Source organism: Sinocyclocheilus grahami, unplaced genomic scaffold, assembly GCF_001515645.1.
Source record: "Sinocyclocheilus grahami isolate Dianchi unplaced genomic scaffold, SAMN03320097.WGS_v1.1 scaffold814.1, whole genome shotgun sequence".
Classification (NCBI taxonomy): Eukaryota; Metazoa; Chordata; class Actinopteri; order Cypriniformes; family Cyprinidae; genus Sinocyclocheilus; species Sinocyclocheilus grahami.
The window spans coordinates 22,538-36,723 of NW_015505993.1; the positions used below are offsets into that span (position 1 = coordinate 22,538).

A 14,186-nucleotide genomic window follows, 5' to 3' on the forward strand; every position below is an offset into this window, starting at 1 on the left:
ATTGCACTTGATTAAACTTCATTTTGATCTCCGTCAACTTTCATGAGTGCATTATTCCGGATATCAAACATTAAAGAACTATGCCCCTTATCCAAATGTTGGCCAAAGTGTTTGAACAAATTCCAAAAAAGTAAACATAGAACACACTGACAAACAGCACGCTACAATTATACCACTGCACCTACTTATGACCATATGCAACAGTAAATAAATTAGTTTTAAGAAGAGACTTAAAATCAGTGTATGTTGGGGCAGTTTTTATAAACGATTGTTTAAAATTGTTCAAAAGCTGTGGAGCACGGTCTTCTTTCAATTTTAAGCGTGGTCCTTGGAACAGTCAACTGAAGACTACTAATTGATCGAAGTTCCCAGGAACGAAAGGAGATCAGAAATACATGAAGGAGCCAGGCCATGCAAACCCTTATAAACAAACAATAATCTAATCTGGCTGAAATAAAAGCATGCATTACAGACTCCATGTCTCTTAATGTGAAGAATAACCTTCATTTACGCATTTTAACTAGTTACAAATACTTATTACAGTACTTGAGTAAATTATTTTTTTTTCTACTTCACTACATTTAATTTGGAATAAAAGTACAAAGTACATAAAAGACAAAGGAGCCGATGGAAAAACAGGGCGAGATGGTGTTTGACAGGCAATTTTCAAACTACTGGGGTGGAGTCCTGCGCTTCAGGCAATCACAGATATTGCGTGCAAAACTAACAAAGACTATAGATATAAAAGACAGTTCACTCCTATTACTTATGAATGGGAGAAACTCAAGCCATTGCAGCCATTTGTAAATTTTATGGGTCTGGCTTCTAGTCTCATCCACGTCCAGTTAATTTTAGCTGTACAAAATAGTTTGTTTTGCTGCTTGATATTGAAAATTGGTGTGTCTTACCATAATATTTTAATGTATTATCTTAGCTATGAACACACTGGTTTGTAGAGCAAACAGTTTTACCGTTTACTGCATGTTGTTATTCTTCTCGTTATTTCCCTGTAGAGTGGGGGAACTATGACGTCACTTTATAGGCCCATCGGCTGTCAGCATCACACTGGTTCCCTCGACAAAAAGCCAATAGAATTTTTCCAAAGGCTTTTGAATTATCACAAAAAATAAGCTCTGTGTTCAACCATAGTTCATGATACTTACACGGTTTGTCCATCAAGATAATCTTCACAAAATAATATAACTTGAATTTTGAAGCCTAAATACAAGCTAAACTTAGGCTATAAATGAACTTCACCACGGTCACTCGCCACCACAGAACTTCCAACAACTTTTTCAAACATGTTCAATGAAAAGGATGTACTCTGTGGATGAATTTTAATCCATGTTACATAAACCTTTTCATATCAAAACTGGAATAGGTACAAAACTAGAGCCACGCTAAAACTGAAATGAAACAATAATAAATAGTAGGTAGTGAATAAATGAAATAATCATAACCAAAGCACAGACGAAAGCACGTATTTCGAAATAAGGTGCATTAAAAGTCAATAAATCCTTGATTAATATGAATATTTTTTTTAAATCATAAGTGGGTTGTATCTGGTGTGTTTTATGTCGTAGAATAAAACGTGAAAGTATCGTAAGCTTGTGTTAACCACAGACCTTATTTTAGGGGATTTAACCAAACTCCCATTCAAAAAAAAAAAAAAAAAAAAAAAAAAACCCCAACTCTGGGACGATGGAACTGGAAGTGCTAAAATGCTAGCTCGCTTCCGGTGTTTTGCCTACTTTGCTTTTGCCCTTTCTTAAAAACATTCACATAATCTTACGTGGACTTACTTTTCAAAATTAGTTGTAAAACAATCGCTCCCGGCAACAGGGATACCTATGCTTGCTTAGCATCGTCAAACATATGAAACTAATATCATGTTTTGCTCCAAAATCACTATAACATCATATGTGTTTGAAATAACTTGCTTCTGTGGTCCATGTTGCTTCTTATCACAGAATGAGACAGAAAATATATTATTTTATAAATTCTATACTGTGTCGATTAGCCTTGCATTATAAATGTATATCATTCTGATGAAAATACCTGAAATGGCTTAAAGAACAGATATATCATCGCAATCGTGTGTTTATTGTCTTCCTGTTTCAGTGAAAACGTCTCTATCTGCATGTTATTCAGCTGTAGTGATATCTGATGTATTTGTACATAAGGGATTTCCTGGAATGTCATAAGTTTAATACTTTTATTAGTCTCACTTGTGAAACATACATTACATGAGAGTGTTTAAAAGGGATAGTTCACCCAAAAATGAAAATTTGATGTTTATCTGCTTACCCCCCCAAGGCATCCAAGATGTAGGTGACATTGTTTCTTCAGTAGAACACAAACGAAGATTTTTAACTCAGACCGTTGCAGTCTATCAGTCTTATAATGGCAGTCAATGGGCTCCATGGCTTTGAGAGTAAAGAAAACATACACAGACAAAACCAAATTAAACCCTGCTGCTCGTGATGATACATTGAGGTCTTAAGACACGAAACGATCGGTCTCTGCAAGAAACTGAACCGTTTTTATATAATTTTTTACCTCTGTTCCACCACAATGTCCAACTGTCCTGAGAGCATTCACAACATCCGGCGCGTGACGCGTGTACGGGCTCTGGCATAGTAGACATAGATATATATAAGTAGATGCCCGCGGCCCATAGAAACAGTCACTAATGAGGCATCTACACTAATGAAGATGTTGTGAACGCGCTCAGATTGCGGTGGAACAGAGGTAAAAAATGATATAAATACTGTTCAGTTTCTTGCACACACCGATTGTTTCGTGTCTTAAGACCTCAATGTATCGTCACGAGCCGCAGGGTTTAATTTGTGTATGTTTTTTTTACTCTCAAAGCCTTGGAGCCCATTGACTACCATTATAAGACTGATAGACTGCAACGATTTGAGTTAAAGCAGCACTATGTAACTTTTTCTGTGTTCAAAATTTGCAAAATGTATATAATGAGCGAGTACATCATGAATTAATCTTCCAAACCGCGTTTTTGTCTTATTCCGAATCACTACGGTACACTTATAATAAGTACTTATATTTGGACTATTGTAGCCTGGTCGTGTCGTCACCACTGCGGAGTAACACATACCTGCGTGAATCGCCAGAGACATAAACTTAGAGAAGTAGCTCCGGTTGGAATGTTTTTCCGCGGGATGTGTGCAGTTCTGTTTATTAACCGCTAGAGCGCCAAAAGTTACATAGTGCTGCTTTAAAAATCTTCGTTTGTGTTCTACTGAAGAAACAAAGTCATCTATATCTTGGATGCCCTGGGGGTAAGCAGATAAACATCAAATTTTCATTTTTGGGTGAACTATCCCTTTAATTAAGCTCCATAATGCTCACATCGCCTCGTTTTGGGCAAAAATTGAAAAATAATACAAAAGTGCTTAATAACGTAGTAATTTGAGTAGTTTTTCAGCAAACTACTTATTTACTCTTTTTAGTCATTTTTTCTTTTAGATTAATTTTTTTGGCGTTTTTTTGCCTTCATTGTTAAAGGACAGTTTAGATGAGACAGGAAACGAAGGGGAAGAGACAAAGGGGCAAGATCAGGAAAGGTCCTCGAGCCGAGATTCGAACTCGGGACGCACATAGCACAATGGCGCTTTATGTCGGCGTGTTACCCACAAGGCTATTGGCGCTGAAAAGTCATTATTTTTCAGTACTTTTACTTGTACTTACGAAAAAGTTATTTAATAATTTTCTTAAGTACATTTTTTAATACTCTTTCCACCACTGCTCCAAGAACAAATTAATGTTAGATAGTATTTATACTTGGGGCCAGTTTTACTAAACCGGGCAAATGAGCGCGAGAGCGCAATTCCAAAACCGCGCCGATGGGAGGGGAAATTTCTGCAGGTGATTTACTAACAACCGCGCAAATTAAAGAACACCGACGCAACATCTCATTTAAATATCGACCAACGCAATATACCAAGCGCAGTGCAAATTAGTGTAGTCGCAAATAAAGAATAAAGAAGCCACAGTACGTTGAAAAGAACCGGAGGCCAAAAAATGAAGGTTTGCTAGAAGTTTTGATAGAGCTGGTATTGCGTGACTCCTAGTTGAGGGTTTCAAGTCATCTTTTATTTCCTGAAGCAAAAAAAAAAAAAAAAAGCAAAAATACCTGTCAATGCCTTTTCAGCGCGTCTTTAGTAAAACTTGACAGTACAATTTTAACACCAAAAGATGGTTTGCACTGGCGAAAGCGGTTAGTAAAACTGGCCCTTAGTTGTAGTTATTTGCACCTCAGTGTGCAAATAGTCACTACAAGTCATAACCAAAAAAAGTGTTTTATTTTAACTAGCAAAACTAACATTTTAAACTAAACATTTCCCTCGTTATATATGACATCACATCTGAAATTTCTTTTGAAACACTGCTACAGCAGCACTCTTACCCTTTACCCGTGGAGTCTTTGCGGTTGAACGGCTGGTTTATGACACCCATGACCGGTTGGCCAGTGGACCGTAAGTAAACCCCAATCAGAACCAGAGCACATGGGAGACCGAATGGACAAAAGCCTTCATCCGGCTGTTCTTCCTCTTTGCCTTCGATGTACTGACTTGTTCCATCTATCAAAAGAAAATAGCTAAATACACATGTTGATAACCTGAATAATTCACACAACAGGAAAAGTCTCATAAGCATAACTGGTTGGTTTGTTCATTGTCCAGAAACAACAAATCTTTCTATTTTTAGGTTTCACAGCTCCCGTTTCAGTTTTCACATGAAAAATAACTGGTTCTGCAACTACTGGCACACAAAGACATACAACTGTACACTTATTATGTACAACCTCACATATATCAGCAAATATTTCCTCAACCCTCAATTCTTTGGTTTATTAAAGCTTTATGCTATATAGTTAATTACTGAATGTGGAATAATTATAAAATGTAATGTTGGTTATACGCTGTACAGCTTAATGTGTGTTTAATGAGTAAGCCCACAATGACCCTGCACACTTTACATTATCTGTGCTGATTTGATTGCTGCTGAGAACACAATCAAATTAGCCAAAATATTTCATAAGGATGTGTAGGATGTGAATGATGGGTCTTTTAGCCGAGTCACGATATGGCAAACACCAACATTTCCATGCCTTTTTTTTTTTTGTCGTCTGATCTTCGTGCTGAATGTAAAAAATGCAACAATACCAGTTAGGGTACACATGTATCTTCCTTTGAACTGAACATCTTACAAATGACACTCATCTTGTATATTTGTTTAGTAACCTAGTGTACAATAAACCTGGTACTGTGACCTATGAAATGTTGGCTCTACGAAAGATGCTCTTTATTTGGATTTTTTTATTTTTTTAAGTCTGCTGAACGAATAAAATGTAAAAGTAAATAAATTAGCCAAGTAAAAAGCTGGACAGAAAATAACAAATACATTACCGATGGGATCAATCCAGATGCCCACATCGGCTGGGCTGATTGACAGCTGCAGAGATTCAGCCGTCTTGTCTTTAATCTGAAGGTCCTGGTGGATCACCTTGGTCAGGAGGGACGCTGCGTTTTGATCACCATCCAGAACTTTAGCCAACAAAGCAGTTGTGTCCTCTTCCTGAGCGCATACTCTCACAGTAACACTCTCCCCTGAAAGAAATACAATCACAATCAACTCCAGTCAAATGGTGTTATTTATTTGATTAATACATTGCCTAGCTCTGAGTTTGAGTGTTCATGGCCATCAGAGATGCATAAACATACAATATGAGAACCAAAAGCATACCTGCAAACTCCAGACTGAAAAAAATATTCTGAAAATGTATGGAATGATAAACCACATATTTTTAAAAAAAAGAATGTACTGTGGTTAACCCTGCACACAAAGCAAGGCTTTGCTTTATTTTTTTCTTTATTAGGCATTGTAAAGAGGTAAGATGAAAAGAAAATGCCATCAAAACTTTTATGAAGACAGTCAGTTCTCTTCAGATAAACAACATTTATATAACCATCTCCCAAATAAAACCTCCTTGGATTTACACGAATCACATGAATGGCCTATTTCAATGTCAGAAGAACGAAGATTCCCTGGCATCTCATGAACACCCCCAAACAAACAGCATTTCAATCTCATGCCAAGTATTTCTTAGCTCCTCCAATATAATCATAAAATACTCCATAATGATAGCTACGACTTGGCTATTTATTATAATCATGCAACCATTTGCCTACCAGGTACCATAGCCACAACCTAACCACTGACTTTATCCCATCAAATTTTAAAATGCTTTGCATAACCCCAATTCAAATAATGACATATTCACCCCCTCGACCCAGGATAAAAACTGCTTGAACCCAAACTGACAGCATCTTTACTGTTCTCATTGTGTTTCATCTGAATCTGTCTGTTTCATTTCACACAATCACCCACCGCTGCTATAAACTGAGAAGCGCATCTCTAATCGGTGCTATGCTATTTGATAATTGGACGCATCAAGTGCTGTGGTCATGTAGTGACCTGTGGAAAGAAAAACTGATCAGAAAGCCATTTATTTGAATTTAATGTAAACAGGGTCTGTCACTGCAGTTGCAAAAGATTTTCTACACCTTGCATCCTAATGGAGAGTCCCACAGGGCTCTGTACTTGGCCCATCCTATGTTCTCTAAAACAGAATGCTTGGCTCCTTTAACAAATCATAGTTTCTTACACCACTGCTGCTTCAAGGACATAACGCACTTCACAGCTCAACATAACGCACTTCAACTATAATAAAATTATCTGAATATGCTTAAACTTTACACTGTTTTAGCGTTAACAATTTTATCTGATTTTACTTTTCCATGTTATCATCAAAAACAACATTTGCCATGCAAAGAAACATGTATTTATGTTGTCACATGATCTACAGCTTTCCATATTTCAGTGACGTTGAAAGTCAAATAACAAGTGCCACAAGAGTGGTGAAAATTTGAATACAATTGCATACTGAAATCCTATCAAATGCAGCACAGAATCAAAGCTGTTCTCAGGGTAACTTACCAAGTCCATTCTCAAACTTGTTTGACTCCTCTCCATGAATAAATCCAGTCAATTCTGGAAACTATAAAAGCAAGAATGGAATTTTTAGCCATCAAGACGACAACAGAAACAGACAAACTTGACTAAAATGAATTTTGATTTTAGTGAAAGCTTTATCTTTAAGAACCTGGGCACAAACATCATGGCGAATCATTTCCTGTATCAACACATCAGCAAGCGTCTTAAAGTCCTGGACAAATTTCTTGTTTTTGTCAGCTCCTGTCTTTTCTTGTACCAAAAGTTCAAAAAGCTGTGCTTCCTGTCGACAGACCCGTGCCACATTGGCGGCTTTTTCTGCCACGCTCAGGAGCAACCGCAGCAACTCTGCCATACCTGAGGCCTGTGAATCACACACAATAAATTAGCTTGGCTCAATATATTGGATAGGCAATGGTACAGTATTTCAGCACACTTAGGAACTAAACAGGTCAAGTGAAAATCGGGTCAAGCTGCAAAAATATTAGTAACCTAAAAAAAGACTCATTAACTTAAGTGGGACACAAACTTTGAGATCAAAGCACCATGATGAATGCCAGAAGAAAAATGTAATTAGACCGGTATATCTGCAAATCACAGCTTGATAATGAAATGCCTCAAAGAGGTCTGCATAAACACATTAGAGTCTTGAGTATCACGGTGATGTAAAGCAAAAAGCTTTGATACAAGTCATAACCCTGAAAACAAATGTGATGTGAAATAGTGAGTGTATTTGTATCAATGTACAAATGCATGCTGCTTGTTCAACTTTGGACTCAGATACAGTGAATGGTGCAAATATATGCAAATAGACACTCATGTACATCAATGGGCGTCCTCTACACAGTAAGATTACAGAGGGATAATGTCTACTTATATATATATATATATATATATTATACAATATAATATATTTTGATTATTTATTTTGCTAAGGATTATACAGCTTTGATGAATGTTACAAAGTTCACAATCTCTGACACCAAAAGACACACAAACACAAAATACATAAACATGTATACGTATACACCTACACCTACACCTACACCTACACCTACACCTACACCTACACCTACACCTACACCTACACGTAGACATAATCGTACACCTACACCTACACCTACACCTACACCTACACCTACACCTACACCTACACCTACACCTACACCTACACCTACACCTACACCTACACCTACACCTACACCTACACCTACACGTGGACAGAATCGAATGCTTTCCTTATTAGAAGACAGACCTCACAAGCAAAGGCAAGACATGATAATTACAGCTCATACCATTGAAATCAATCTGTAGTGGTTAGGTGTCCTTGAGTTGAAGCTGAGCGCTTCCTGTGTGTCACAGCTCTGCTACACCTACACCTACACCTACACCTACACCTACACGTGGACAGAATCGAATGCTTTCCTTATTAGAAGACAGACCTCACAAGCAAAGGCAAGACATGATAATTACAGCTCATACCATTGAAATCAATCTGTAGTGGTTAGGTGTCCTTGAGTTGAAGCTGAGCGCTTCCTGTGTGTCACAGCTCTGTACTGATCCTCTGTCTGAAAGCGCAAACACACTTCATCTCTGCTGCGTGACACCAGCGTATTTTAACGCAGATGTTTTAAGTAACAGAAACGCCTCGGAAATGAGAGCATTTCCCCCTCATTGCGTCAAAGTAATAGGCGGAGTTTGTTCATGAATACCGCCCTCTGCTGGAGTCTTCTTCTTCTTTTCTTTTTTAATGGTGGTTGGCAAACCCACTTAAAAGGTGCATTTCCGCCACCTACTGGACTGGAGTGTGGAGCATGACGAATATTGGTGACAGCATATATATATAAATATAAAAAAAACCTAATAAAAAAAAATTTCAAATAACCTTTAGTTTGACCAAAGGAGTATTACACAAGGATACAATTATTTTATATACTTCATTATGTGATCTTCAAATTCTATTTATTAAACCTATTGCTTTCAAATAATTAATAATTGCATTATAGACTTTATACTGTGCTGAAGCATACTCAAGTATTGTCTTAATTGTAATTCTTTCAATATTCAACAAACTTAATTCTTCTATTAATCGCATTCTTTCTCTTTCATATGCTTCACAATGTAATAGGATATGTTCCACAGTCTCTGGTATACCACAATTATTGCAATTACCTGATTCATGTTTACCAATAATAAATAATGATTGATTAAGAGCTGTGTGACCAATACGGAGTCTAGATATTATTGTGTCCTCCTTCCTACTTCCAAAGTTTTTCCTTCCATTTCCAACTTGTTTTTGAATGTTGTATAGATTCTTTACCTCCCCATCCCACATCTTTTGCCGTTTCCTAATCAGCCCCTCTGATTATTCCTTTCATTTCTGCTTTACTAAGTGATATATTTATATCTATATCGGTTTGTTTTAATGCCTTCTTGGCCATTTGATCAGCTTCCTCATTTCCCTCTATCCCAACATGTGCCGGTACCCATAAAAATGAAATACTTAATCTATATTGGTGAATTTTGAACATGCTTTGTAGGATATCATATAATATGTCTTGTCTAGATGTAGACTTGCCACTTAATAAACTTATTAAGACAGAATAAGAGTCTGAGCAAATAACTGTTCTTAATGGCTGTATTTCCTCGACCCAATTAAGAGCTATCAGAATGGCTATCATCTCTGCTGGAGTCAAACATGCATTACAGATAAAGTGAATGAAAGTCAAAACAAAAGGTTGGACATCAACTGCTCTCCACATACTTTTGCCTGACTTTAGGACATGACTGGTTTTAGATTGGCTACCTGGAGAAAAAAAAACTCTTATGAGTGATTTTTATATCAGATGGATATTTAATAAAGCAAGAGAATCTAACAAAATCAATGCGTGGCAAAATACTTAATAGTAATTGTAGTATATAGAATGTCTGCCTGAAGTGAAGACAGATCTGTATGAGGTTCTTAAGAAGCTGACCATAGACACCATGCTCAGTCATGACTGGGTGAAGCTTGAGCAACTGGCAAAGCCATTTCTGTGTAGAAAAACAATCCAAAAATGATGGTTTCAGTGTCTTTGAGACGATGACGAAGAAGGTTTGGTAAAAAGTCTTTAACTCTCTGTCACCTATCCTTACTGAAATGTCAGTGTCAATGTTGTGTTATGACCTAGAGTCAATATTTTTTATATCTAGTGTAGCTGTGTTGTTTCTTTTGTGTGTGTGTGTGTGTTTTCTTAGTGGGCTTTTCTTGAGATAATGCACTGGAGGTTATGATTGGATTTCTTGCTTTGTCATCAGTCAAGTCACCTTTATTTATATAGCGCTTTTAACAATACAGATTGTGTCAAAGCAGCTTTACAGTATTAAACAGGAAAATAATGTGTCGATAATGCAAAATGACAATAGTAAACACTCAACTTTCAGTTAAAGGCAGTTCATCATTGATTCAGTGATGTCATCGTCCAGCTCAGATTCATTTCAACTAGTATCTGTGCAATCAAGTCAACAATATTGCCAGAAATTAAGTGTCCCCGACTAAGCAAGCCAGAGGCGACAGCGGCAAGGAACCAAAACTCCATTGGTGACAGAAATGGAGAAAAAAACTTGGGAGAAACCAGACTCAGTTGGGGGGCCAGTTCATCTGGTTCCCGTGGTCTTGTGCCGATGAGCTCAAGTACTGAGGTGCTAAAACATTCAGGGCTTTAGAATTAAAATTAGCAAGATTTTAAAATATATATGATGTTTAATAGGGAGCCATTGCAGTGTTGACAGAACCGGACTAATATGCTCATACTTCCTGGTTCTAGTAAGAACTCTAGCTGCTGTATTTTGGACCAGCTGGAGTTTGTTTATTAAGCATGCAGAACAACCACCCGATAAAGCATTACAATAATCTAACCTTGAGGTCATGAATGAATGTTTCTGCATTTGACATTGAAAGCGTAGGTCGTAATTCAGATATATTTTTAAGATGGAAAAATGTGGTTTTACAAATGCTAGAAATGTGGCTTTCAAAGGAAAGATTGCTATCAAATAGCACACCTAGGTCCCTAACTGACAACGAAGAATTGACAGAGCAGCCATCAAGTGCTAGACATTATTCTAGTTTATCACATGCAGAGGTTTTTGGTCTGATAATTAACACCTGTTTTTTTTTCAGAATTTAGCAAATTAGTATTTATTAGATAATATTAGAATTAGTAGTCATCCATTTTTTTGTCAACTATGTATTCCATTAGTTTTGCAAATTGGTATGTTTGTCGAGCCGCAAAGAAATATAGAGCCAAGCGTAACATGTAAAGCATGAAAAGCAATGGCCCTAGTACTGAGCCTTGAGGTACTCCATACTGCACTTGTGATCGATATGATACCTCTTCATTCACGGCTATGAATTGATGGCAGTCAGATTAGTAAGATTTGATCCAAGCTAATGCACTTCCACTAATGCCAACAAAGTTTTCTAGTCTATTCAAAAGAATGTTGTGGTCAATAGTGTCAAATGTAGTGCTAAGATCTAGTAGCACTAATAGAGAGATACAACTACTATCGGATGATAAGAGCAGGTCATTTGTAACTCTAATGAGAGCGGTCTCAGTACTATGATACGGTCTAAATCCTGACTGGAAATCCTCACAGAAGATTCCATTTTTCTCTAAGAAGCAGAACCGGACTAATATGCTCATACTTCCTGGTTCTAGTAAGAACTCTAGCTGCTGTATTTTGGACCAGCTGGAGTTTGTTTATTAAGCATGCAGAACAACCACCCGATAAAGCATTACAATAATCTAACCTTGAGGTCATGAATGAATGTTTCTGCATTTGACATTGAAAGCGTAGGTCGTAATTCAGATATATTTTTAAGATGGAAAAATGTGGTTTTACAAATGCTAGAAATGTGGCTTTCAAAGGAAAGATTGCTATCAAATAGCACACCTAGGTCCCTAACTGACAACGAAGAATTGACAGAGCAGCCATCAAGTGCTAGACATTATTCTAGTTTATCACATGCAGAGGTTTTTGGTCTGATAATTAACACCTGTTTTTTTTTCAGAATTTAGCAAATTAGTATTTATTAGATAATATTAGAATTAGTAGTCATCCATTTTTTTGTCAACTATGTATTCCATTAGTTTTGCAAATTGGTATGTTTGTCGAGCCGCAAAGAAATATAGAGCCAAGCGTAACATGTAAAGCGTGAAAAGCAATGGCCCTAGTACTGAGCCTTGAGGTACTCCATACTGCACTTGTGATCGATATGATACCTCTTCATTCACGGCTATGAATTGATGGCAGTCAGATTAGTAAGATTTGATCCAAGCTAATGCACTTCCACTAATGCCAACAAAGTTTTCTAGTCTATTCAAAAGAATGTTGTGGTCAATAGTGTCAAATGTAGTGCTAAGATCTAGTAGCACTAATAGAGAGATACAACTACTATCGGATGATAAGAGCAGGTCATTTGTAACTCTAATGAGAGCGGTCTCAGTACTATGATGATATGGTCTAAATCCTGACTGGAAAACCTCACAGATTCCATTTTTCTCTAAGAAGGAACATAGTTGTGATGATATTACCTTTTCTAGTATCTTTGACAGAGAAGAGAGATTCGAGATCCATCTGTAATTAACTAATTCTTTAGGGTCAAGTTGTGTTTTTTTTATGAGAGGCTTAATAACAGCCAGTTTGAAGGTTTTTGGGACATATCCTGATGACAATGGCAATTTAATAATATTCAGAATCTATGTTCCTGGAGATCTACCTTCCTGCAGAGTTCAGTTCTGATCAAACACACCTGTCTGTAATTATCAAGTGCTCCTTCAGATCCTAATTAGTTGGTTCAGTTGTGTTTGATCAGGGTTGGAGGTGAACTCGGCAGGAAGGTAGATCTCCAGGAACATACTGTAGATTCTCTACTGAATATTATTCAGGGTTGGGCACCCCTGGTATAAGGACCAAATGTCCCCACAAGGATAGTAAAACCTGAACTTTTTGACATTGTGAAAAATATAGTAAATGATGTTTATCTGAAAGTGTAACAATGCAAACAGATTTTCTGTAAGGGGTAGGTTTAGGGTTAGGGGATTGAAAATATTGTTTGGTCAGTATAAAAGTAATAGAAGTCTATGGAAAGTCCACACAATTCACAGAAACAAAAGTGTGTAATTGACTTAATGAATTGCAATACTTATAGTAGCTATAATGCAAAAAGGAGAATTAGATTGAATGCTTCTAATTTACATAGTTTGCCACGCCCTGTCTAAAACACACAAGCACTCTATATTAATAAAGGAACACACATTTTACAGACCTTCATATTTAATTATATTTGATTACATGCATTTGCAATTAGTTTGTAAAAGGTGGTTATACAGATCTGGGCTGCGTTTTCGTTGCATTCACACAGTTTTGACCAGCAGGCGGTGTTTCGAGCTTTCGAGCGCCGTAAATCGTTTTGCGAAGCAATTGGTTTATTTGATTTAGTTTCGAAAAGCTTAGGTTTCTCCCATCACTCCATCACTAGATATTTAAAAATACCATACATTTACCCTTTCACAACAATTGCAGGCACGCGTTGTTATGCTCCGACGACATTTCCCGTCTAACCCGGAAACGCTTCAAACTCCACAGAAGTCTCCAGTTAGCTTATCCTGGTTTAGCCTTATCGCTTTATTTTGTTAATCAAATAAAGGAATAAAATATTAAGTTATATTTGAATTTGATCAGAGTCAGAGCGCAAAGATACTCATTCTAAAGGTAAAACCTGCATCGCCTGAATTCTCGATTTTAACGTATAACCTAAATATGTTGCGGTGGTGTCACGGTTGACAGTAATTGTCGCTATTAGAGCTGATAAAGCAATTAAATCGTAATAATATACATCTAATGTAGAATTACCCGATATATGAGTATAGTATTGCACTAGTTTTAACGCTGTAGCATCTGCACTGCACATGTATTAATAGTGTTTATTATTGTTTAGGTCTGTGTTCATACTAGCTCCTCTTTCTGCCTCCAGTGTTTTCTCAGTGTTAAACAGCTGATCAGGAGATCATGGAGAAAGGTAAGACAACATTATAATAGCAGAAGTTTTAATTTCAAAAAGTGTTTGGTAGCAGTTTTCACTCATCTACACTGTAGATGAACGG

General features: G+C 37.0%; 1 protein-coding gene across 2 annotated transcripts; it reads right to left on the minus strand.

The window, feature by feature from the left end:
* Positions 1–4,203: 4,203 nt before the first annotated feature.
* LOC107562242 (inositol polyphosphate 1-phosphatase-like) lies at positions 4,204–8,627 on the minus strand. 2 transcript variants are annotated; one of them, XM_016246849.1, is made up of 5 exons: positions 8,524–8,627; positions 7,193–7,405; positions 7,027–7,087; positions 5,436–5,636; positions 4,204–4,607 (listed from the first exon to the last, which is right to left on the minus strand). In XM_016246849.1, exons 1-5 carry the CDS (start codon positions 8,524–8,526, stop codon positions 4,429–4,431), a joined length of 657 nt encoding a protein of 218 aa, XP_016102335.1. In that variant the 5' UTR covers positions 8,527–8,627; the 3' UTR covers positions 4,204–4,428. The 2 variants fall into 2 exon arrangements, with proteins under 2 accessions (XP_016102335.1, XP_016102334.1); XM_016246848.1 differs by lacking the exon at positions 8,524–8,627 and adding an exon at positions 8,337–8,402 and having other exon boundaries at positions 4,205–4,607.
* Positions 8,628–14,186: the final 5,559 nt, after the last annotated feature.

What these genes read in the sequence shown, in the direction of transcription:
- LOC107562242 (XM_016246849.1), bottom strand. An exon ending in GCCATGATGTTTGTGCCCAG is followed by an intron (nt 7,088 to 7,192) that starts GTTCTTAAAGAT and finishes TTGCTTTTATAG; the next exon opens with TTTCCAGAATTGACTGGATT. An exon ending in CATCTGGATTGATCCCATCG is followed by an intron (nt 4,608 to 5,435) that starts GTAATGTATTTG and finishes TTCTTTTGATAG; the next exon opens with ATGGAACAAGTCAGTACATC.